This window comes from Neomonachus schauinslandi, chromosome 5 (assembly GCF_002201575.2).
Source record: "Neomonachus schauinslandi chromosome 5, ASM220157v2, whole genome shotgun sequence".
Lineage (NCBI taxonomy): Eukaryota > Metazoa > Chordata > Mammalia > Carnivora > Phocidae > Neomonachus > Neomonachus schauinslandi.
In genome coordinates, this window is record NC_058407.1 from 40,204,596 (window position 1) to 40,231,727 (window position 27,132).

The 27,132-nt window shown below is 38.6% G+C and overlaps 1 protein-coding gene across 2 annotated transcripts in view; it reads right to left on the minus strand.

The window, feature by feature from the left end:
• The window catches only part of NAV3 (neuron navigator 3), a 347,818-nt gene that overhangs the window by 132,982 nt on the left and 187,704 nt on the right, over positions 1–27,132 (minus strand). For both annotated transcript variants that reach the window (XM_021678554.1, XM_021678552.1), the window contains exons 10-12: positions 20,860–20,968; positions 19,771–20,154; positions 1,627–1,746 (exon numbers count right to left, since the gene is read on the minus strand). In XM_021678554.1, coding sequence (XP_021534229.1) covers positions 1,627–1,746; positions 19,771–20,154; positions 20,860–20,968 — 613 coding nt within the window. The remainder of the gene's footprint in view (positions 1–1,626; positions 1,747–19,770; positions 20,155–20,859; positions 20,969–27,132) is intronic.

Here is a 27,132-nt window from a genome sequence, read left to right on the forward strand (position 1 = left end):
AAGGCAGCATTCAGTTGAAATTGAAATGTTGTGATGGAGGAAATAATGCAGCAAATGTAGAAATGGGCATTTCAGATGGAGGAAGCAGCAATTCAAGAGCAGAAAGGAGTCCAGGCTGGTTGAAGGAGTCAGGAAGGGAAAATGGTTGAAGAGTTCATGTTGGTGGTTGGGGAGTCAAAGTTTTTCATAATCCTTCTGTAACCGCCTGCTTCTCTCCCACAAACCTGGTCTACAGACTAGATATGTCTATCCTACTCTCCTAGTGGAAACTGTCCTCTGGCCAACAGGAGTGAAAATATCAACAGCATTATGTGAAGAGCATTTGAAGCCCCAAATCTCCTTGCCTCAGCTCAGAAGATGGCTGCCATGTCTATTCTCACCTCAGTAGAAGTCTGCGGTTTTATTCTCCGGAGAGGTCTCTGAACTACAGGATACCAGGCACATACTCAAACCCTTAACCCCTCACTCCTAACCCCAACCCTAACCCTAACCCTCTGGAGGGGTCTCTGAACTGCAGGATACCAGGTACATACCTTCACCCTAGATCTGAGAGCGTGGCTTCCTGAACACATGATAAGAAAAGCTGAGAAACAGCCTACTTATCCTGGAGAAGACCCCAAATATTTAAAAATCAGTGGTATTTCTGAAAATGGGTATGAAGGTAAAGATAAAAATAGAAGGACTAATTGAATATCTATTTAAAGAGTATTTAGAGTCCCAAATCCTCCCCCCGCCAAATACATCAACAGCATTTGAGTGAGGAGAAACAGACGACTAATATCAGAATTCAAGTCTTTTGAGTGGGCTATGTTAAAATGAGCAATGAATTGTGCACAGTTCTTAACTTCAGAATGTGGATGCACTAAGTCACAACCTTTTGTCCTCTTACTCAATGCTGACTTTAGTAAAGAACCACTCTAGGTATTGATATATCATAGTTTAAGAAATGGCAATCCTTCCTGATGAATAAAGTCAAAATTTTGAGTGAAGAGAGGGCAAAATCAGGTCAGAAGGATGTCTTACAATATTATTTTACAAGAACAATGTTCTCTAACAGCAGTGATTCTGATCAAATTGACATAACAACTTCCAGCAAAATCATAACTAGCATATGAAGCAAGCACGCACACATGCACATACACACACACACACACCTTTAAACAATCTGAAACAATTACAAAACAGAAATTAGCCTAAAGCAAGAATTGTATGCTTTCAACAAACCCCTCAAGGAAAGCATCAAGTTTATTATACCTGATAATTTGAATTATGTTTTAATCATTATATCATTAGCCTCCAGGTAAATCTGATAATATCCAAACCAAAACAAATTTATCAGCCAGAGGTCTTTTCAAGGAAAGAATATAAGTCTATGTGTATCATTTTGCTTTTACAGATGTTAAAATTTGCTGCCACATAACTGAAAGTTGTTAAATATTCTCACCAATGCAGTAAATAGAGCTAAACACGTCTTGTAAGAAAAACCAGTTTAGTTTTTTAAAATATTTCAGAATAATTATTATATTGAAATAAAAAGTCCTTTGACTTATACTGTCAAACTCCTAGGATCTCATTTATGAAATTGCTTTATGTGGTTCTCACCATTGTACATGCTGATAGCATTACCTGTCTGCATCCACTGTCACATCATGAACTCCTCTCTGGATGACCTCTCTGGAAGTGGCTGTGTCCGGTATTCGGTTCAGACTTCTAGTATACAGGTTGAGCCCTCCATCTGTCATGTACCTGAAAATAAATGTGTAATTAATCAACAGAAAATTAAATGATCTCATCTGTATAATTTAACTTAATAAACAGTGTTCACAACTTTCAATAATTATGCAAATGTGCTTTATTACAGTTTTTTTCTATATAAACATTTTACTCACCAGGAAGAATTAGGGTATTTTTCAAGTTTATTAGGAAATCAATCTTCCTTACTACAACAAATAACTAGCCTATGTAAAACCTTCATTTTTTTCCCCTTTTGTTACCAAAATTTTGAACAGTCTTGGAGATAATTTAACATTTGAAAAATAAGAGCAAGATCATTTCATTTTGTAAATACCATTTTTGAAGCACTGAAAGTCATAGGAGTAATGGAATATTACTAAACTTAAAATTAGATTAAGTTATTTGGTAAGTAATATGTATTGACCACAAGGATAAAATAATAGCCAAGATGCATTAAATGTTGACAATGTTGCCAGGAACTGTTCTAAATAGCTTACATGTAACACTGTTATTATCACCACATTAGAGAAAGAAAATAAGTAAGCACAAAAAGGTTAAGTAACACAATGCTACTCAACCAGTCATGGCAGAACTAAGAAATAAATCTAGAAAGTGGGCTCCACAATGATCTTAACCACCATGCATTACTATCTGAAGTGAAGGGCCATACTGTCTGACCCACTTCGCGTCTTTGAGAACTTCCTTGCCATCACAGGACCACCACCATTGCAAAGGGATGGTAGACCCCAATAGTTATATTACTATTGGTAATCTTGCTTCCTTGGCTGTGGAGGACTAGGACACATTGTTTAATCTCCTACCCTATGCTGGGCTAATCAGGTTTTTCTTTCTTGAGAACTAGGATTAAAAGGCAGCTCTCCTCAGTCTTTCTGTGTGAATAGAGTTGATGATAATGAACGCCCAGGAGATGTATTTTTCTCCAGCAGATGTAAGGAGCCACAGAGAAAGCTGGTCAGCAAAGTAAAAACAATGACCCAGGTGCACAAAAGGAAGCAGAGACACTTGGCCCCGTGGTTTCAACTTCACAACTTGTCCTTGGGTTCTAAGAGATATTCTTGCTTCTTTATAATCATGTCCCTAATGTGCTTAAGCAAATTTGAGTTGATTTCACTTTTTGTAATTAAAAATATTTAATCATGGCCATATTGAAGACTAACCAAATAGTTAAAGCTAGGATTATGAAACTGGCTAATTACTTACAAGATCAATAAATTCTGTCCTTAATAATTGAAGGCGCTTGAACAAGTTTCTTTTTTTTTTTTTTAAAGATTTTATTTATTTATTTGACAGAGAGAGACACAGCGAGAGAGGGAACACAAGCAGGGGGAGTGGAAGAGGGAAAAGCAGGCTCCCTGCAGAGCAGGGAGCCCGATGCGGGACTCGATCCCGGGACCTGGGATCATGACCTGAGCTGAAGGCAGTCGCTTAACCAACTGAGCCACCCAGTCGCCCAAGTTTCTTTTTTTTTTAAAGATTTTATTTATTTATTTGACAGAGAGAGACACGCGAGAGAGGGAACACAAGTAGGGGGAATGGGAGAGGGAGAAGCAGGCTTCCCGCGGAGCAGGGAGCCCGATGCGGGGCTTGATCCCAGTACACTCTTTTAAATAAGAAATACTAGCTATAATTTAACTTTTTTTTATAACTAATTCATGATTAGGAGCATCAATTAAATTAAACAAAGAGTGAAGGGATATTTGTTCTTCCTGTGTTTTAATTTGTCAGCTGCCCCATGTTGGTGGTATGTTTCAGGGCTTATTCTTAATTCCAATTTCTTATCATCTTTCCCACACAGTTTTCAACCGGTATCTAAATGTTTTTATTGACTTGTAGGGCGGAGTGTGTGGAAATTCCTGGTAAAGTAAAAGTGTATATTGGCAAATCCCCCCTCCCCTTTTTTAAACTGCCGACATGCTTAATCCTAACCTTAACCTTGAAGGAAGTTGTTACAATGTATACATGTTATGCTTCATGTATGTCTCATTGGTCTGTCTTCTTCATCTGTATATCTCCAAAATTGTTTAGCAAAGTGTTTTGTATATAATTGGGGATCAACAAATATATTACGTTTGTTCAGCTGGATTCAAAAGGCTTCCATATTGTAAAAAAAAAACCCCAAAAAAACAGCATAGCTGATTTCAGTAATTTTACCCATGATGGTGTTGCATGAAAACAAGAAATAAGATGACAGATCACTTCTATTAGAAACATAACCTTTCAATTATTCAATACTTACAGAACAGTAAGTTCTATAGACATAGGTCAACTGTTTTGAAAACTAATTTCAAAAAAAAAATACGTTTAAAAGTTCCATAAATTAAGAAAAAAAACTATTTTTTCAGGAAGCATTTTAAAGGATATTCATTTTTCTTGGGCCCTTCAATTTTCTAGTTAATATCAAATAGGCTTACAACAGGTATTAATTGAACCAAAAAAATACTCAGTTATAGTTCCTCTGTTTACACAGACACACTCTCATTTGAATGTTAGTAGGGTATTTTCATAACAGAACCATGATTCGGTTACTTAAAAAACAACATACAGTATTGAGGTTCCTCAAGAAGTTAAAAATAGAGCTACCCTACAACCCAGCAATCGCACTATGAGAGATTTACCTCAAATATACAAATGCAGTGATCCGAATGGGCACCTGCACCCCAATGTTTATAGTGGCAATGTCCACAATAGCCAAACTATGGAAAGAGCCCAGATGTCCATTGACAGATGAATGGATAAAGAATATAAGATATATGTACAATATTACTCGGGTATCAAAAAGGATGAAATCTTATTACATCGATGTGGATGGAACTGGAGGGTATTAGGCTGAGTGAAATAAGTCAATCAGAGAAAGACAATTATCCACAACATATGTGAAATATAAGAAACAGAGCAGAGGATCATAGGGCAAGGGAGAGAAAACTTAATGGGAGGAAATCAGAGAGGGAGACAAATTATGAGAGACTGTTAACTCTAAGAAATAAACTGAGGGTTGCTGGAGGGGAGGTGGATGGGGGGATGGGGTAACTGGGTGATGGACATTAAGGAGGGCACATGATGTGACGAGCACTGGGTGTTACATGCAACTGATGAATAACTGAACTCTACATCTGAAACTAATGACGTACTACTTTATGTTGGCTAATTGAATTTAAATTTAAAAAAAAAAATTGGCTTTTGGGGGCGGAGCAAGATGGCGGAGGAGTAGGAGACCTGGATTTCGTCTCCCCTCAGGAATTCAGCTGGATAGGGATCAAACCATTCTGAACACCTACAAACTCAACAGGAGATCGAAGAAAAGAATAGCAACAACTCTCTGAACAGAAAAGCGACCACTTTCTGGAAGGTAGGACGTGTGGAGAAGTGAATCTGAGGTGATATTCAGGAGGATAGATGGCGGGGGAGGGGCCTCCGTCAACCGCTTCTGGCAAGTGATAGAACCGCGGAGCACAAAATCGGAACTTTTAGAAGTCTGCTCCGCTGAGGGACCTCACGCCGGTGGCTAAGCAGGGGGTGGAACCCTCGTGGGACAGTATGGACTCAGGACCCTCGGGGTCACAGAAAGACCGGGGGTGCCTGAGTGCGGCAGAGCTCCCAGGTATCGGAGCAGGGAAGCCGGCTGCAGAGACGGAGCCCAGGCGCGGGCTCTCAGCTCGGGGTTGCCATAAACCGTGATCCGCGGCACAGTCGGGCCACTGCTCCTCCAGCAGGGACCCAACAAGCGGCAGATCCGGGGAGACTCACCTTCCTCCCCCGGGAGAAGCGGCATGGGAGCGCACCGCAGGGATCTGCTGGGTTTGGAGACTCCACCTGGGGTCGGGTGCCAGAGATAGAAACGCGCCGTCACAGGCCGGGTGAGCACGGACTGCGGCCGGAGACCGGGGAGACGGGAGTGACTGACGGCTTTTCTCTGGGGGCTCACTGAGGAGCGGGGCCCCGAGTTCTCGGCTCCTCCGAGGCGGAGATTGGGAGGCTGCCATTTTCACTCTCTGCCTCCAAAGCTGTACAGAAAGCTTGCAGGGAACAAAAGCTCCGGAGAGCAAACCTGAACAGATTACTTAGCCCTGACCGGGCAAGGGCAGGGCAATTCCGCCTCTGGCAAAGACTTTTGGAAACCATGGCAACAGGCCCCTCCCCCAGAAGATCAGTGAGAACAGTCAGCCAAGATCAAGTTTACCGATCAATGAGAAAGGCAGAACTCCAGTGCTAGGGGAATACTGCACATAGAATTCATGGCTTTTTTACCATGATTCTTTAGTCTTTCAAAGTTAATTTTTTTTTTAACTGTCTTTTTTTTTTTTTGAATTTTTCTTTTTCCCTTTTTCAACCAACATCTTATCAATCCCTTTTTTAAAAAACATTTTTATTTTTCATTTTTAGAGTCATATTCTATCCCTTCATAGTAATTACCTGTATTTTTGGCATATATATATAAGTTGTTCTCTCTTTAAAATTTTGAGATGGTTTCTTCTAACAGATCAAAATATACCCTAAATCTCTAGTGTATGGTTTTTTTCTACTCCCCTGCCTGATCACATTCTCTCCCTTTTTTGCTTTTTTAAATCCTCTTCTTTCTTTTTTCAAACAACTTCTTATCAATTCCTTTTATAAAATTTTTTATAATTTCCATCTTTACAGTCATATTCCAACCCTTCATCATATCAACCCTTATTTTTGTACATATATAAGTTTCTCTTTCTTTAAAATTTTGGGAGGCACTTTCTTCTAATAGACCAAAATACACCCAAAATCTAGTGTGTGGCACTGATCTATATACCAGCCTGATCATATTTGATCACATTCTGCTTTTGTTTTGTTTTGTTTTCTTCTGTTTTTGTTTGTTTTTATCTTTATCTTTTTCTTTTTCTTTTTTCTCTCTTTCCCTTTCTTTTCCCACTGCTTCAGGTCTTTTCTGATTTGTTTAGAGTATATTTTCTGGGGACGTTGTTACCCTGCTAGCATTTTGTTCTCTCATTAATCTATTCTCCTCTGCACAAAATGACAAGATGGAAAAAATCACCTCAACAAAAAGAACAAGAGGCAGTACCGACTGCCAGAGACCTACTCAATATGGACATTAGTACGATGTCAGATCTAGAGTTCAGAATCATCACTTTAAAGATACTAGCTGGGCTTGAAAAAAGCATGGAAGTTATTAGAGAAACCCTTTCTGGAGAAGTAAAAGAACTAAAATCTAACCAAGTAGAAATCAAAAAGGCTATCAATGAGGTGCAATCAAATATGGGGGCGCTAACTGCTAGGATAAATGACGCAGAAGAGAGAATCAGTGATATAGAAGACCAAATGATGGAAAATAAAGAAGCTGAGAAAAAGAGAGATAAACAACTACTGGATCACGAGGGCAGAATTCGAGAGATAAGCGATACCATAAGACAAAACAACATTAGAATAATTGGGATCCCAGAAGAAGAAGAAAGAGAGAGGGGGGCAGAAGGTATATTGGAGCAAATTATAGCAGAGAACTTCCCTAATTTGGGGAAGGAAACAGGCATCAAAATCCAGGAAGCACAAAGAACCCCTCTCAAAATCAATAAAAATAGGTCAACACCCCGACATCTAATAGTAAAACTTACAAGTCTCAGAGACAAAAGAAAAGCAAAGCTGGCGGCATCACAATTCCCGACTTCCAGCTCTATTACAAAGCTGTAATCATCAAGACAGTATGGTACTGGCACAAAAACAGGCACACAGATCAATGGAACAGAATAGAGAGCCCAGAAATGGACCCTCAACTCTATGGTCAACTAATCTTTGACAAAGCAGGAAAGAATGTCCAATGGAAAAAAGACAGTCTCTTCAACAAATGGCGTTGGGAAAATTGGACAGCCACATGCAGAAGAATGAAACTGGACCATTTCCTTACACCACACACAAAAATAGACTCAAATGGTTGAAAGACCTCAATGTGAGACAGGAGTCCATCAAAATCCTAAAGGAGAACCCAGGCAGCAACCTCTTCGACCTCAGCCGCAGCAACTTCTTCCTAGAAACATCGCCAAAGGCAAGGGAAGCAAGGGCAAAAAATGAACTACTGGGACTTCATCAAGATAAAAAGCTTTTGCACAGCAAAGGAAACAGTCAACAAAACCAAAAGACAACCGACAGAATGGGAGAAGATATTTGCAAATGACATATCAGATAAAGGGCTAGTATCCAATATCTATAAAGAACTCATCAAACTCAACGCCCAAAGAACAAAGAATCCAATCAAGAAATGGGCAGAAGGCATGAACAGACATTTTTCTAAAGAAGACATCCAAATGGCCAACAGACACATGAAAAAGTGCTCAATATCGCTCGGCATCAGGGAAATCCAAATCAAAACCTCAATGAGATACCACCTCACACCAGTCAGAATGGCTAAAATTAACAAGTCAGGAAATGACGGATGTTGGCGGGGATGCGGAGAAGGGGGAACCCTCCTACACTGTTGGTGGGAATGCAAGCTGGTGCAGCCACTCTGGAAAACAGTATGGAGGTTCCTCAAAAAGTTGAAAATAGAGCTACCATATGATCCAGCAATTGCACTACTGGGTATTTACCTCAAAGATACAAAAGTACGGATCCAAAAGGGTACATGCACCCCGATGTTTATAGCAGCAATGTCCACAATAGCCAAACTGTGGAAAGAGCCAAAATGTCCATCGACAGATGAATGGATAAAGAAGAAGTGGTATATATATACAATGGAATATTATGCAGCCATCAAAAGGAATGAGATCTTGCCATTTGCAATGACGTGGATGGAACTGGAGGGTATTATGCTGAGCGAAATAAGTCAAACAGAGAAAGACATGTATCATATGACCTCACTGATATGAGGAATTCTTAATCTCAGGAAACAAACTGAGGGTTGCTGGAGTGGGGGGTGGGGTGAGAGGGATGGGGTGACTGGGTGATGGACACTGGGGAGGGTATGTGCTCTGGTTAGCGCTGTGAATTGTGCAGGACTGTTGAATCTCAGATCTGTACCTCTGAAACAAATAATGCAATATATGTTAAGAAAAAAAAAAAAAAAAGAAGGTAGCAGGAGGGGAAGAATGAAGGGGGGGGAAATCAGAGGAGTAGACGAACCATGAGAGACGATGGACTCTGAAAAACAAACTGAGGGTTCTAGAGGGGAGGGGGGTGGGAGGATGGGTTAGCCTGGTGATGGATATTGAGGAGGGCACGTTCTGCATGGAGCACTGGGTGTTATGCACAAACAATGAATCATGGAACACTACATCTAAAACTAATGATGTAATGTATGGGGATTAACATAACAATAAAAAATTACAAAAAAAAATTCCAGGCATCACACAAGTAAGACAAATCCCTGATTTGAATTTTTTCTTGGTAATCCTTCCTTCTTTTCATCCCTCTGAAGGATTTAAAAATTTATGAGAACATGAACTTTATAGCTCCTCTAGAAAAATTATACTACGGTCTGGGAGCTATCAATGTTAGGGGATCATTTTGAAAGAATAATGTAAAATTTAAAAAATGATTTCCTAATCATGTTATATATAAACTTCAAAACCAACAGCCAAGATGAGTTTAAGAAGAGTTAATAGACACAGGGAAGATTGGTACAAAAAGGTGGAAAGAAACTTGTGAGGGTTACTGACAAAAAAATAAATTACTTCAAACTATGAAAGTCTTAGAATAATTTTAGCCACGTTCAAATTCTATGAGCTGTAAAAGAATTCACATGAAAAAAACAGTCTCACAAAGCATTTCCTCATTCTTCCTCACTTCCCCTGACACCCTGCTTCTTTCTGTGTAGGCAAATTTGCATACTCATGGCATTTACTTTAGGTGTCTATTATCCAAATTAATATTTCTATGCCGTATCATTCCACCTTGCTCTAAAATAAGGTATTAAACTGTTTCCAAGGCATAGATAGGTGGCTTTCTCATAAGCACCTCAAATATAGCAAAAACTGACCATATATTAACTTCACCACTAAAGCTCATATTCCTTCTGTGCATGATACGATGGCCAAAGGTATGGACACCATCCACCCAATCAATAATCTGGATGTATCACTCCTTCTTGTCACTCACCACCCCCAGCTATTGTAAGATAGAGTCTGTTCAGGTGAGCAACATAACATAATAAAAAAAAAACCTGAAAAAAAAAAAGACAGAGTCTGTTCAAATCTGTGAATCTGCATCATTATGCTCTAATTATGTCTGGATTTCATTGAAATAGAGAGAATTTGTAAAAATCTTATTTTTTATATTGTTCAATCCTACTTTCTCAATGAACAGAAATATATACAACTTTATATATTTCATAGCAATTCCATGCTTTGAAAAAAAACTTTATAGGGAAATACATGTTTTTGCAGGTTTATAAGGTATAAAAGTATATATCAAATAATAATAAAAATAATACCAACTTTCATGCACCTACTTCCTGGCTTCAGAAATAAAACATTTCCAGTTTCTTCAATGTCCATATAGGCTCCTCCCACTCACATCCCCAAATCGCCCTTCTAGAGGTATCTACTGTCCTGGATTTTGTAAGCATTTCTTTACTTTCCTTTATGGTTTTGCCACATAGGCATGTATTCCTAAAAATATATTGTTTAGCATCTCCTGGATTTGAACTTTATATAAACTGAGTCACACTACGTGTAATCTTTTGTGACTTCTTTCCTTCACTCAAAATTACATTTTTGCAATTATCTATCCTCATGTGTATCATTATGTTATTCATTTTATAGTTTTATTACTCTGTTTTACAAATGCACTGGTTGATTAATCCATTTGACTATTATGGACATTTGAGTTGTTTTTCTTCTTTCCTGCCATGAACACTTGTGTACCCGCATTTCCTTGTGCTCACAGGCAAGAACTTACCTAAGATCTATATCTAGAAAGGAAATCACTGGGTCATAAGAGACACATACCCATACTTAACTTTACTAGTCAATGCTAAATAGTTTTCAAAAGAGTTTCAGAATAAACACCTGCTTGCCTATAGGTGAGAATTCTCACTTTGGTTTGATTTACAAGTTCCATATTACCAAGCAGGTTGATCATGTTTTCACTTAGTTATAAGCCATTTATGTTTTGTGTGTGTTGGTTAATTGAATTTAAATTAAAAAAAAATGCTGATTTTGATTAGAAAGCCCATTTTAAAATGTTCAAGCATATTTCATGTAATGTAGTTACTATGTCATGTGTAACCGGTTGTAATGTTTTCTAAGTGATATAAATATACATAACCCAGTAAATATGACATCCCTATAAAAAATGTTTGTCTTTTGCTCATTTTTAAAATTATACTGTTTTTAAAATTTTAATTCCAATCTAGTTAACATGTAGTGTGTCCTCTTAGTTTCAGGTGTACAATATAGTGATTCAACAATTCTATACATTACTCAGGGCTCATCATGATAAATGTACTCTTTTCGCCTTTATCTATTTCACCCATTCCCCCGCCCACCTCCCCTCTGGCCACCATCAATTCTCTAGAGTTAAGAGTCTGTTTCTTGGTTTCTCTCTCTCTCCTTTTTCCTTTGTTCATTTGTTTTGTTTCTTAAATTCCACATATGAGTGAAATCATATGGTATTTGTCTTTCTCTGGCTGACTTATTTCACTTCCTTTTGCTCATTTTTCTATTGGATTCAATGCTATGTTTTGTTTTCCTTTTTTCTTTCCTCATTGATACTAATACTTTGTTAATTATATGTGTGGCATATGTTTGTGGCCTCTCTGGGGTTTTACCCTGATACTTTTCTCCTGCTTATTTTTATGTGAAATTCATTTTTCTGAATAAAAAGTAACTAGATACCTTTCCAACTTCACACAGTAACTGCCTCTGTTGTTTTTGTATAGTGTTTTGAAATGCAGTAATTAGCTTTTTGAGATTTTTGGATTCTGTTTCCATCTCTCACTTTCTTCCAGACCTTCATTCGCCTTTATTGCCACGTCTTGTTCAATTTGCTTCTACTCACAGAATATGTCTCTTAGTGTGGGGTCCTGTCCTGGAAGGGGGCTGTGCTTGAGCAGCTGAATGAATTCATAGGAACTAGAGACTGTTCTATTCCCTCCAGACATGACCTTCTGCTCTTACTCTCCCTGGCTGGTCAAGTGGTCAAAACCCCTCCAGCTTCAGCTGCTGACTTCATATGCCCTGTGTGTTTTCTAGTCAGTTTCTCGGCTATTTTGGGTTCTTCTGTTCTCAGTGTTACCAGATGCACCAGTGCCTACCTCTGTTTCTTCCCAAACAGATGCTGATACACTGATACCATCCTTTGGCTTCTGAATGTTTGTCCTCAGCTGTTTATAGTTGGGGGCTGAGATGATACTTTGTCATCAACTTTTATGAGTGAAGAGTGATCGTGATTTTTTAGTTTTGCTGGTTAGTAGCTTTGTCTATTTTTGTGGGGATTTGGGAAGATTCAAAACCTAGGCTTGCACCATAACTTACTAGAATTCTGTGTTTTTACATTCAAATTTCATATCAGCCACTATATGTTACAATTAGCTATTTTTTAATGACATGAACACATAGGCTTTTTTTCTAAACCTCAAAGGCACAACAGCTCAGCATTTTCTTTTTGATGAGCACAGATAATATTACTGTCCCCTAATCACACATGCTAGCTTAAAAACAACTATACTTCTAATGAAAGATTGCTGTGAAGCTCTGGTCTATTGTAAAAAATCAACTCCTAGGAAAGAAATGTGTACGTGTAGACATGTAGACAATCTCACAGGGTAATTTGCCATAATGGTTAAGAGTACAGAATCTCACTTGCTGGGTTCAAGTCTAGCATTGCATGTTTTAAGAAATTTTGAATTCCCAGAAGCTGATTAACTAATTTTCTGAGTTCCAGCTAAAGACACTTGAACTATCCATGCCTCCATTGCTTCATCTGTAAAATGGAGATAGTAATGATATATTTACCTCTTACAGTTACGGTGAGACATAAATGGGTCAACAAATGTCAAATGCATAGAATGCTGTCTAGCACATAGTAAGTGCTATGTCAGTGTTGGCTAGTATTACCAGCTATCTTTCCACTAGGGTCTCCACATTCATTAAACATAACTCTCCTATCTTGAATATGAAATTAGTAGAAGCCTTCCGATTAGGAATCTGTGGTTTGCCATGTAAACTCTTTCACCCCAACACTTTAAGCCTGTCCTTCCCAATGGTAGACATGCTTCACACCCTCAAGTTTACTAAGGGTGAATTGAAGGAGAATCAAGGGAGAAGAAGGATAAAAGTATTCACCTTCCCTTTTAAAAATTTCATTTCCCAGAATTCAATTACTTTGTGTTTGGGCCAAATGACTTAAAGTAGAATTTTAGGTTATGTTGTGACCCAACTATTTATACTGTGACACCTGCAGATAACTTCAATTTCCACCCAATTAAAGTATCTAACTTTCTCCCCAATTTTCCAGCAAGTTCCTTTTTTGTTTCATAAATGGAGACTTTTTCAGAGACTCATTATAAGTAAGAGGCCTTCCTCTGACTAATTCCTAATTACTGGCAGATTCACATCCCCAAGCATTTAAAGTAATTTCAAAAAGAGAAGAAAGAGATAAGTCTTTACATGCTTCAGGAAATTTTGAATTCTCAGAATGCCGATTAACTAGTTTTCTGAGTTCTAAGGTACATGAGAAAATGAAACAGCATTCCCATTCATTTCATGACATTCCTTATGGTTACATGAGAAAAAAAAAATCTTAAACACCTTCATTCATTACTATGTCTTTTGAGCTCTTTGTCCCTTTAATCACTGAAACATACTTTTAAAAATCGGGAACAGAAAATTAACTTTGTAACTCAATTTTTTCATGAATTGTAGCACAGATGTTTCAATGCCCCTTTTTTTTTTTCACTTAAAGCATCATCAAATTAAAATTCCCCTGGGATGTCTCTAGCCCTCTCATCTTCCCACCTTTTAATTCTAGGCTGAGGCATCAGGCTACATCCTATAGATGTCAATAATTTTTCTGTGTAAATTGTTGAGCAATGAAGTGCAGTACACCATGGGGTATCCTCCACACAACACCCCCTAATCACAGCTGAGCTGAGACCAGCCGTACTGCCTGCCGATCATGCCTACTCACCTCCCACCCAGGGGACAGAACTCTGAGCCATTCTTTAAATTTCAGTGATCTGTACTCTGCCACAGAAAAGAGAAATGTTTAATGCCCAACAGGTCAACATCATCAGGGGAACTTTTCATATAGGGTTTATGGGTTTTTTTTGTAGTCTTTCTTTATTTTTTTTCTTTAAATATACTGAATATGGGTGACAACATAAAACACGTGGACCACTGATACATATTTAAATGGGCTCATTTGTGAAACTATCCAAGACTTTGTTTGAAAGACTGATAGGGAACAAAAATGAACAGAAGTCTGAATTGGGTTTCCACTGAAGCATGAAACAAGTAGGAAGGACAATGGACATAACTTTTTTATTTTTTCTCATGAGTAAATTCAGCAGAAACTACCCAGCTCTCATCAAACAACTTCCTCTTCCTTCTGGGCATACAGCTGAACCATATTTCCTGCCCTCTCCTCTAGTTAGATGTGGCCATCCAGCTGTTTTGGATAGGGGATGTGTGTAGAAGTCATCTGCACCACTTGTAGGCCTGGTACATATAAAATATTCTCACACCAAGATTCTTCCTCTCTTTTGCCACCTGCTTGTTGAATACCAATGCCCAGGGTGACCCTGGAAAGCTGGTAGGATAGTAGCAGAATTATTCACTTCAATCTTGTTCTCTGAGAGACTACATGGTGTACATTCCCAACTGAAGGTCAGAAACACCAGCGAGGGATTTATATGAAGGAGAAATGAACTGTGTGTTAAGTTACAAGATTTTGAGATTTCTTGTTTACAGAAGTTACTGTTAACTAATACAGCTAGAGTCCTGGAAAATACAAAATGCTTCTGAGTATAGGTATGCCTATAATATATATTATTATATATAGAACTCAGTTGTTTTAAAAAATTGCCTTAAGAAAAAACTACTAATCGAAGAATGTATACACACATGCTTACTTACAAACGTGTATATATTAGTCATTCATTCATTGAACAAACGAACGCCTACAAAAATATAAAAAACACTAGCATGGGAGTCACATGGCGCTTTGCCTATGTTGCTCACTACTGTACACACAGTCCCATAATGCGGTTTGGCATACAGGATGAACTCAGAAATATATTTTAGATACATACACACATACATACTTCAGCTCAGGATCCTTCTCTCTATTCTTTTCCCAGAAGTCCCCATGTCTCCCACAATTTCCACTATCTTCTATATGAGACCACACTCTCCATCATATCTCTACCCTGAAAAACTACTGCTTTTTCAACTTATAGGGCAATGTCTCCAACTCTACGTTTCTAACTCTACACTCACCATCTCCCCTCTGCTTTCTCAAAAAAAAAAAAAAAAAGTCTCTTTTTCCGCCTATTTTCTCTAAAGGTATAATTTCCTATCTCCGGTGCTTACAAAATGGGCATCTTATCTGAATTCACTGCCTCTCTTAAGCCCTTGTGAGTACTCTATCATTATTTCTGTAAATTTCTCCTCTGTGGTATCTCCCATATCAATTTTCTCGCTCTTTTCATCCCCATCAAGGCTACTCCCATATTTCTGGCCTATAGACCTTGGACCTCAAGTTTTGCTGTAGTGTCTGAAATCTACCACCAGAGCTTCTCCTCTCAATCCATTTTGCAGATTTTCCCTAAAGGGGACTTTCAAAAATCATCATCATGCCCTATTCTGTGGCTATTAAATAATCTTCCTTAAGAAACAGCGTTTTCCATTGCTTAGAGTACACAGTTTAAATTTCTTAGCATAATGTTATTGAGGCCTGTCACTATAGACCCTATCTCTCAAAATTAAATAGTCAGATTCCATGAATCTTGGTTAAGGGAAAGGTCAGTGAATGTCATCTAATCCAATTGTCCCTCTGATTTTGAAAATTACATTTTAGTCAAGCTCACTGAACAACATTCTTTCTACAGTATATCTACTTTTCTAACAAATATTCTCTTAATGTATTTCCCTCCTCTATAGTTATTTAAATGAAAGAGTGTAATCTTTCTATCTTTCTATCTCATGCCTGGATTTAGCACTTTCTCCTTCTTCTGAACTTTTGGCTAAGTTTTTATCTGTTTGAAAATTTTGAAATTACTCACACATTGCATTGTCAATGTCCATTGATTTCTTTTTTTTTCCCACTTCTTGTCTTTCCTACAAACATTGTTTAGTCTGGTGCCCCCCTTTCATCTTGGGGGATGGCTGCCGGGGATTGATTTATCTGGGAAAATATGTTCAACCCGGCCAGGTCTATTGGAAGTGGCAGAGCATGTGCATTTTTTTTTCTTAATTTTTTTTTGCTAACGTATAATGTATTATTTGTTTCAGGGGTACAGGTCTGAGATTCACAGCGCTCACCATAGTACCTACCCTCCATTGATTTCTGATTTAAACTGCTCCCAGGATATGCTCTCTCCCCATATAAGCATTTTGTGTGTGTATAAAGAAATAGTCAATCCTCATTATTCACAAACTCCATATTTACACATTTGCTTACTCGCTAAAATTTGCAAATCAATAACTGCAACACTTTCATGGTCATTCATGGACAGGCACAGAGCAGTGAGGGTTCGAGTTGCCCATGAGGACATTCCCAGCTGAGGTCAAATAAGGTGACATTCTGCCCACTTGATTCAGCTTTTCTACTGCCAATGTGTCCTTTTTACAGGCTCTTGCGAGCCACATTTGCCGCGTTTTTGTGCTCCCTGTTGGAGATTCTGCTGTTTAAAATGCCTCTCAGGTGTAGTGCCGAGGTGTTCTTGTGTTCTAAGGGTAGGGAGGCTGTGGTGTCTTATGGAAAACTATGTGTTAGATAAGCTTCATTCAGGCATGAATTACAGTGCTGCAAAGGCATGAGCTCAATGTTCATGAATCTACAATATGTATTAATTCACAAATAAGGTGGCTTTAAATTGAAATACACATAAAACAAGATTCTATTCTGATGAGCTGATAAAAATGGTGTGACTCAAAGCTCACAAGAAGTACATCTGTATTTCCCCTAGGAGCAATGGTTCGGTATTCACTAATTCAGTGTATGTAGTGACTACCGCAAATAATGAGATTGACTGCCTGTGTGGGTGTGTGTGTGTTATGTGTATATGTATATATATGTGTGTGTGTATAAATATAGTATATTTATGTATATAATTCAATCTTGATCCAGGGGGAAGGAGGGGGCTCTCTCTGTGGTTCTCCCACTGGCTGGGCCCCTGCTTGGAGAGCAGTTCGTGGTCTATGGCAACCCCAAGCTGAGAGCCCACTCCTGGGCTCGCTGATTGCAGCTGGCTCCCCCGCTCTGATGCCTAGGAACTCTGATGCACTCAGGCACCCCCAGTCTTCCCGTGACCCCGAGGGTCCTGAGACCACACTGTCCCACCTAGGATTCCACCCCACTTCACCACCTGACTCAGGAACAAATGCTCAACACCACCCGGCATCAGGGAAATCCAAATCAAAACCTCAGTGAGATACCACCCCACACCAGTCAGAATGGCTAAAATCAACAAGTCAGGAAACAACAGATGTTGGCGGGGATGCGGAGAAAGGGGAACCCTCCTACACTGTTGGTGGGAACGCAAGCTGCTGCAGCCACTCTGGAAAACAGGATGGAGGTTCCTCAAAAAGAGCTACCCTACGACCCAGCAATTACACTACTTGGTATTTACCCCAAAGATACAAATGTAGTGATCTAAAGAGGCACCTGCACCCCAATGTTTATAGCAGCAATGCCCACAATAGCCAAACTATGGAAAGAGCCTAGATGTCCATCGACAGATGAATGGATAAAGAAGATGTGGTATATATATATATATATACCACATATTTATGTATATATATATAAAACAGAATATTACTCAGTCATCAAAACAAATGGAATCTTGACATTTACAATGATATGGATGGAACTAGAGGGTATTATGCAAAGCAAAATAACTCAATCAGAGAAAGACAATTATCATATGATCTCACTCATGTGTGGAATTCAAGAAACAAAAGCAGAGGATCATAGGGGAAGGGAGGGAAAAATAAATCAAGATGAAATCAGAGAGGGAGAAAAACCATAAGAGACACTTAACCATAGGAAACAAACTGAGGGTTGCTGGAGGGGAGGGGGGTGGGGGCATGGGGTAACTGGGTGATGGACATTAAGGGGATCACATGATGTAATGAGCACTGGGTGTTACCTAAGACTGTTGAATCACTGACATCTACCTCTGAAATTAATAATACACTATATGTTAATTAATTGAATTTAAATTAAAAAAATAAATCTTCATCCAGTAGTGAATATAAAAACACATATACTCTCATTTAAAGAGATGAAGAAAGAAAAGAGGAGGGGATAGGAGTGAGAATGGAAACAGTGGGTGAGAAAAGGGAGAGATGGGGGAAAAAGTTCATGCCTTCGATGTTCCTGTGCTGCCATGATGTTCCCCAAACTGGGTATCCCCCCCAGGTGGTATTTAATATGTACAAAAATGATAACAATAACATCCACAAATTAGTGTGATTATTAATGATAATAAATGGAATTATGATGCTGATGATAAATTTACTCAACGCTCATACTGTGACAGGCTTTGAGTAAGTACAATTTTGTGGGTTATTTCCTTAATTCCTAATAATTTTGTGGAGATTCTGCAATTTTATCCTTATTACAGAAAACAAAAAAAGAGTTTGGATAAATAAAGCCCCCAAGGAGTCCACAGATAGCAAATCGTAGAAAGGAATTTAAATTGGACTCTGACCCCAGGGGTATCTCAACCACTTCCTACCCTAACTAAACTGCAATCTGTCTTCCTAAATCTAAATTGTTGGAATTTAGCCATCTGGGAAGGGGCAACGAAAAAAGCACTTGATCTGAGGATATCACAGCAGAGCTATACATCTGATCTAAAGCTCTTCTGTATTTTTTTAGGTCTGTCACCTTTCAAATAAGCTTTTCTTCTTTTCTTTTCTTCATGAATGAAGTCAGGAAGGGTTACTCATATAGAAGAATGCTTTCTGATACTGGTCCTCTCAGATGTATAAGGACAAAAAGTAGGTCAAAACACTAAATTTAGGGTTTGGGGAAAACATGAAAATTATAAAATTGATTTGGGAAGCTTTTCCTTACATTACAGAGCCAAGGTTTTGAAGTCAGATGAAAGTGAGCCCTAATGCAAGTCTTACCTTTCCTAAGCATTATATAATTGTGGCCAGTTAGGATCAGTTTTTGTATCTGTAAGGAATTACAATTATTTATAGAAGTAGCTTTAATAGAGTATCCTATTACCTCCATTGGGACTCATTCTCAGATTGAGCTAAGAATTCCACATTGCCAAAACCTTTAAGAGTTTTATAATCACAACACTTTTGGGGATTATAATAGAAAACAGAAGGAAAACAAGGCTAAGATTTTTTTTTTAATATGATACCATCAGAAGAGATCGAAACTCTCAATTCTAAAATGCTTTTCCCTCAAGTTAGATGGGAGGGGCATAACTGAAGAATGCTAGAAAATATTTGTCTTCAAGGAAGTTACAGGCAGCTTTGACAAGCCAAATTAAAAAAAAAAAAATCCAGCAGCTCAACAAAACTCCTCCTGTCCCCTTCCCACGTCTTTCTCTACAAAATCTGTGACTTAAGAAGCATGTGAAAATCACTCCAAAAAGCACAGGGCACATTTGGTTCTCTAAACTAACAATAGAAAGACTTAAGGGCTTACAATGAAAAGATTTTATAGAAGTTTTGGATATTTTACTTTTCATGAATGAGCAGAAGAGAAGGTCTGATATACCCCCAAACAACCTTCGATTTATCACATTTTCTAATGACTCTGTGAGCTAACCTAATTACTCTTTCTCCAGCTAATGCATCTTAGTAGAGCACTTTCCCTGTTTGCATAATGCCGGTGGAGACCAAGGCCACTTACCCACTGTTGATGTCATCAGCCCTGAGACTTTTCCCAAGGATATCACCGTCACTCATATATCCACCAACGTCAACCTCAGAAGACATGTCCAGGTCACTGCTTGCTTTCTCACTCATGTCGATTTGGGAAATATTTCCCAGTCGAGAGACAGCTGCTCGACGGAGAGGTGTTGTGTACATGAACCTCGAGGGGTCTGTGTGGATGAATCGGCTGGTACCACTGCGGGGGTAGGCAGCCCCCAGAGAGGGAGCATCTCCAGCCTGAAGTCGAGGACACGCCTGACCCAACCTCCAGGTCATGGGAGTGGGTCGGCTTGTCAAGTTGGGTATGGTCCTTCCATTAACTTCTGTTGTCACAGTGCTGTCAAATGTTGTCTCCAGGGTGCTGGCAAACAAATGAAGAAAGACCTATACTCGGATTGACTTGGGATCATAGAGCAAGAATACATGAAGACCGGAAAGGCTAGGGCTGAGTCATTTCTTAGAAGTATGTCATTTTCATGAAAGTCAAATTATGCTTTCATGATGAGATGCAAGACACCTCTGCAGATGTCAAAATGTGGGATGGGGCATTCATCTGAAGTTTGTCGTTTTGCTGTTTTGCTTTCGAAAGAAAGGCCATTGTCTCATTTTAGATAAAGCAAAATTGTGTTTCACAGTTTCAACAAACCCTTCACCTAACTCCAAAGGCTCCCCAGAACTACTCTGGAGGGTTGGGTACAATTATGTTTCAGAGTCTCTCTATACCCCCCAACCCCCAGTCCTGCCCCAGGTGCATTTCAACTGTAACTTCTGCCCACTGTTGTTTGTCACGGGCGTGCAAATCTACCTGGTAGTGATGCTGGTAGTTTCAGGAGCTAATTCAGTTTGAAAGGGACACTATGAAAGAAGAGATGGATGGGAGAAAAAAGTCCCTGGGTATGTGCTAAGAAGTCGCCAGCTGAATGTCATGTAAAATTTAAGTGAGAAAATAGTAAGGGAAAATTAATTTTTTCTTTATCCTTATAAGAGGTTAAGTGCTTGGTTGTCATTTTTTTCTTTATTGGCCCAAAGATATATAGAATTGAGGGGAAAAAAAAACACAAAAAACCTGTGGCTTATCTGGGTCCCACGAAGACTGGACATAGTCTCCTCTAAATTTTGCCTCAAATCTGCTATGTTTTTAACTGTTCTCATTCTCCTTGTTTCAGGGTCTTCACCTAGAAAAGTAACATAATAATATATTTGTCAATCAAGTAATTTACTGGTCTCAGAATAATTGTATACATAGATAAGTAATATAAATTCTTCTCCTTAAAAATACAATAATAGGAAATTCCAAATGCCTACTATCTGAAAAGCATAATTCTTCTTTCTACATTCACATTCAATAAAATGTGAATAGAAACAAATATAACATTACAGGTAATAATTGATCAGGAGTGATAATAGTACAATAATACTTTGTAGATCCATGACCTTAATCATTGCAAGGAGAGAGTGATTAATTCAGAAATATACTATACAGTACTCCATATTACTGAGCTTAATTTAAAAGTCTGAAATTATTTGGGTCCTAATTAATCTCATAATTACCTATTTCTAGGTCTAATCAGAATAGTAAGATAAACTTACCTTGCAGCAATTACACATTTGGACTTTGGGGAATAAGATAGAAGCCTTTTCTTATAGAAGCAATACCTTTGTAAGTCTTCTATTAACACTGGATGGCTTTATTTTTAACTATTTTCCACTTTCTACAGGGACTCACAGCATCCCCCTGTGACACTGAAGTTCCAGTAAAGTCTCTAGCATCTGAACCCGGCATGTGTTTAATAGACATGAAACCAGCAGCTTTGCCAGTGTGGCAAATGCTGGCCTTGCTCAACCACTACCTATCATTTGGAGGCAGAGGTTCCATTAAACCAGTTTGATTATGGATGTGTAATATTTCCAAGCCAGTGGCCATTTGAAACTGGTCTATCTGGATACTGAGAAGAACATGGGGAGACAGTAGAGGAAGTATAAGAAATTTTAATAAGAAAGAAAGATGGAGGAGGAGGGCGCCTGGGTGGCTCAGTTGGTTAAGCGACTGCCTTCAGCTCAGGTCATGATCCTGGGGTCCCGGGATCGAGTCCTGCATCAGGCTCCCTGCTCAGCGGGGAGTCTGCTTCTCCCTCTGACCCTCCCCCCCCACCCATGCTCTATCTCATTCTCTCTCTCAAATAAATAAATAAAATCTTTAAAAAAAAAAAGAAAGAAAGATGAAGGAGGAAAGGAAGGGAGGGAAGAAGGGAGGTAGGGGGGGAATGGATGGGTTAAGGGGGGGGAAGGTATGAGAAAGAGAGGGGAAAAGAAGAAGGCAAAGGAAGGGGATGGTGGGAAAAGAGAAGGGAATGGAAGGAAAGGAAAAACAGCAGGGGAAAGTGAAGGTAGGAAATAGCATGTATTAAACTCCTGTATGAAAATGGTCGCACAGTCAAGTCAAGATGCATCGCTACAGTCTGTTTCTAGAATATCGGTAGATATTTAATGTGTTCATTCTCTTCCACAGAATTCATGCCAGATTAAAAAAATATATACAGCAAATACACCCACTTAACATGTATAATATAATCATAGAGTTGGTAGGGATTTCAAAGAATGTCTCGCCTTACCTCTCAGCCAGTGAGGAAACTCATCTATGCCTCACTTGGGAGACAGCCATGTGCCTCTGCCTGAAACCTCTAAGGTTGGAGATGCATCCTCTCCAGGAAGGCATGACGCCTTCTACCAGTGGACAGGTCTAGTTGTGAAAACATTTCTGAGGATGAATCATTTGCTTCCCTTTCATTTCCATCCAGTGGTCCTAGGAGCTGTGGAAGGTAACTGAACAACTCTATACTACCTTCACCACGACCCCCAGAGACTGAAAGACACCAACTGCCCATTCCTCTATTTTCTTCTTCAGCCACACATCACCACATTGTTCATTCTTCCTCATCCCGGACGGTTGCCAAAACAACCACCATTCTGCTGCTGGTCTGTAAATCTCTACTTTTTAACTGACAAAATATTTGAACGATTAAAGTCTGCTTAAGAGTAGCATTACTACTTCAAACTTAGAAAGTATAAAAAAAGTCCTTAATACATTGTCAAGATAGAAAAATAGGTGTTGTACCCTCACGCACATGGCATAAACTTTTCCTACACTAATTCAAGGCATGCAATCCTTAACCTTATAAATTAACATCACTTTAAAATTCAGAACTGTTAATAACCCTTGAGATTCTAATCATAATCTCTCCGGAACATCTTCTCATCCTTCTCATAAATAGAGCATATTTGAGAAATAGCTAGGAAGAAGTCTACTTTTTACTTCCAAGTAATCTGGTAAAAGCCTGAAGATAAAGAAGGAGTATGTAAGGAAAATCTTAAAGGGCAGAATATCACTGCAGCCGAAGGAAAAGCAGAGGTAATTGGAGAGATTTCACTCCAAGTGGCCAAAAGAAATAGTGAAGAATGAGACAAAATTGGAGAAGCCAATATCAGAATATAAGATTTCATACAGTAACAAGCCTAAGTTTCTAAGTGATGGTAAGAATTGACAAGTCTTAAAGGGGGGAAGTATTGAGACGACCTTTACTGGAGGGAGGAGGGAATATAGTTATTGACCTTACACAAGGTCAAAGAATATACCATTACATGTCCCCTGTCCCTGGCTCCCTTCCCTCTGTGAGAACTCTTACACTGTAATCAAGTTGCATCTCAACCACTTAACTGCCATAATATTAATAGCATTGATATTTGAATTATTTTCAACACTTTCTTAATATAAATTATAAGAACACTGTATTTTCAGAAATTCCATTTCACTAAATTTTTTTTCACATCTTTATCTTTTAAATGTCCTTCTTCTGGGGTTCCTGGGTGACTCAGGTGGTTAAGCATCGGACTCTTGGTTTCGGCTCAGGTCGTGATCTCATAGGTTGTGGGATCGGGCCCCACACAGAGCCTAGAGCCCAAGTCAGGCTCCCCAGTCAGCACTGAGTCTGCTTGAAGATTCTCTCCCTCTGCCCCTGCCCCTCCCCACCCCTATGCGCACTCTCTCTCAAATACATAAATATATCTAAATAAATAAATTAAATAAATAAATAAATAAATAAATAAATAAATAAATAAATAAATATCCTTCTTCCAATCCAACAGGCATCTTAGATCCTTGGTTTTTCCAACTGCATCCGTTTTTGTTCTCTCATATTTCAGAACCACAATCTCCTTTCCTCCTTTGGTTTATTCACTCATATGGCACTGCACTGTTCATGACAATCAAACAGATCTTTTCCTCCCAGTCCTTATTGAGCAAAACATAATTGCTGCCTCATTCATGTTATGGAAGATAACAACCAAGTCAAAATTTATTGCAGTGAATGTTTTCAATGACCCACAAAAGTCAAAATACCATTAAATACACTTACAAACCCCTTTAGGATTACACAAATCTGAAACATCCTAAAAATTTATATCCAAATGATATCTAGAAGATTGGGGGAGGGAAGGGAGTCTCAACTGAAAAGGCCAAATGTAAAAGCACAAGTAAAATGACATACTTAGTAACATAAAAGTTAGTAACATAAAAAAATACATATGATAAATTCATTTAGTCACAAAAGTGTTGTATCTCCTCTCACTTCCCTAATCTCAAAGCCACTGAGGCTCAGTTGAGACCGGCTCTTTGCCCCACTTAAAGAGGACATTTTATAAGCAATGAGAAAGCAGTTTGCAACCATGTTAAAAATTCAAAGTAAATTCTAGAATATACCATTTTGGAAAATGTGTGCAAGCCCTTACCATCCTGTCTGACACTCAGGAGGTTTCCTTCAGGAAAAATAATGGCTTCTACATTTTTGCTTAGGGGTATATGGGCCACTTAATCTGTGTGGTCCTGCTCTTACTTTTTAGGCTTTAAATATATACATTGTAATTAACACTACCAGCACTGTCATCTTTTAATAGGAAGTCAAATTATGTATGAATGAACCTGATTCACAGGGAATTATGTCCTCTACACCACCTATTTTGCAAATATTATTTAGAGTCCAGCTGCCTGATTTATTTTGAGAACCCTAATTTTATAGATGACCCCAACACTGATTTGGATGGAAATTTTTCAAATCCTCTTAAGTCAGATACTTTGGGCAGAAAATAGCCAAAACATGGCCAATTACCTTTTAAATATTCTCCTATATAGTTATAGCACAGACCCTAGTCTGATCTATTAGGATGCTTAAGATTAAGGAGTTGAACTCAAGGAACCCTGCCTAAAAATTAACTTGGAAGAGGCCATTTTGAGTCGGAAACAGAACCTAGTCAAGCACGTGGCAGAAATCCTGAAATTCCTGTGTGCTCTGGGCTTGGATATATTTACCAACTTAACATGCAACATTACTTAAGAAACTGCATTGGAGTGCTTCATTATCCTGATATGATTATTCATGTCACAACTATTTGAAGAAATTATTCCTTACTTTCTCACTTGCATTTTTGAATATTGGCATAAGTTGGAGTGGGGGAAGCCTTAAAAAGAATAATCCCATAAATATAATAAGCAGATGCTCAGTTTAAAAAGCATGGAATATACAGACTTCTATTGAGAGATTACCCTCTGACAGCAATGCTCCAAGTTATTTATGCACAAAAAGGCATATGTCATCAACACACCCACATACAGCATGGTATAATTTAACAGAGCAACCATCAGATATTGCCCGGGGACTGCTCTCTGTTCATATCTTTGAGAATACTTATATATAAGGTACTTAGAACAAGATAAATGCTACTACTTTAAAGGCAAAAGATGAATATAATTTGATTCTGCAGTTTCAGAGGATCAAAAAAATAAAAAGATCCTTAAGGAGTAAGACTCCCTTTCATGCTTTTGTACTGCATAGAAGTCTTTCATGAGAAACAGTTCATCACAGAAATCATACAATGGTGAAGAAGTAAATCTTCTATGTCTGAGCACCTGGTGTATTCAGATTCAGAAATCACTATTCCCACACTGTGGAAACATGACTCTTTTAAAGCCAAACTGACATGAAAAATTGAGCAATATTTGCCTCTGCTGTCTCTCTAAGCTTTCTTCTTCTAAAGCTGGTTCACTAAGATTCCAGAAAGCCTCACCAAGCATCTGGTAACAGGAGGGCTTACACAGAGAATAAAAACACATCTACATTTAGCATCAGTTGTATGAACCAGAAACAAAGAGATCACTGGTCAGGTTTAATTCTTTCCAATATGGGGAGTCTTACAGGAAGTTTTCTTGTAAACATACATCTAAGCAACATATGATGTGGTCAATGGTTTAAAACTTAAGGATTTTTGAAGACGGGACTGTGTGATGTAAATGCACTTTGGCAGAACACTCAATGAAACATAACAACTAAAAATGGACACAGTTTGGCTATTTAGGCAGGCCCCAAAGTTGAAACTGAAACAAAATAGAATTACTTCAGATATCTTCATATCTTGTTAAAGATTATGTCAGAAGTTATCCCTGAGACTTATGTCATCAAAAAGGCCTACTTTGTAAAGTATAAAAATAGTTCACAGTCATTGACACAGTAGTTTAAATAGTTACAATGTACACACTCAGGATAATTTTTTGCCAAACACCAAAAAAAAAAAAAAAAAAAAAAAAGCAATGTGTGAGTAAAGCCGTCAAAAGATGCCTCTGCATTTCTGGAAATGTTACTAGCATGCATGGTGTTTGTCACTGATGTACAAATGAGGGCCATCTATTTGGATACCACTGAGGCAGCAGAAGAAACTGACTATACAAAAAATTTACCCAAGAGGCCCTTCATTGTTCATTCCATATTGGTGGGGAGGTCACCTTGAGGGAAATTCAATAAATAGGTCCCGTTAATTACTAAGTAACAAACATGTTTGCAATCTTAAAACGTTAACACTCCTTTACGGATGTCTAGAATGTCCTGGATACCAGGCCAATAATGCCTAGGGCAGATTACTGCTATTTATTTTCTCCACATAGACTTTACGACTGGTTCTCAAAGTTCAGCTTTACAAAGAAAATAATGGCAACAAGTAATTAAAAAAAATTTTTTTTGAGTCACTGGAGTTTTAAAAATCCAGTTGGGAGAATGGAAGCTATTTAGCTAATGCAAATGGACAGCTTCTTAAAATTCCATCCTCCTTTTGGGAACAAATCCGACTTACCTAACAAGTCAGTGTAAAGTGCCTGTTCCAGGTCTCCCAGCATTGTGAGGATCACATCCTCATCCAGATGAGCTGTGCCTTCCCGCAGGCAGCTTTCTCCCTCCTCCTCAGCCCAGCTCCTGCTGATGCTGCTTTGCCTGGAGGACACGTTTTCATCTTCGGACCT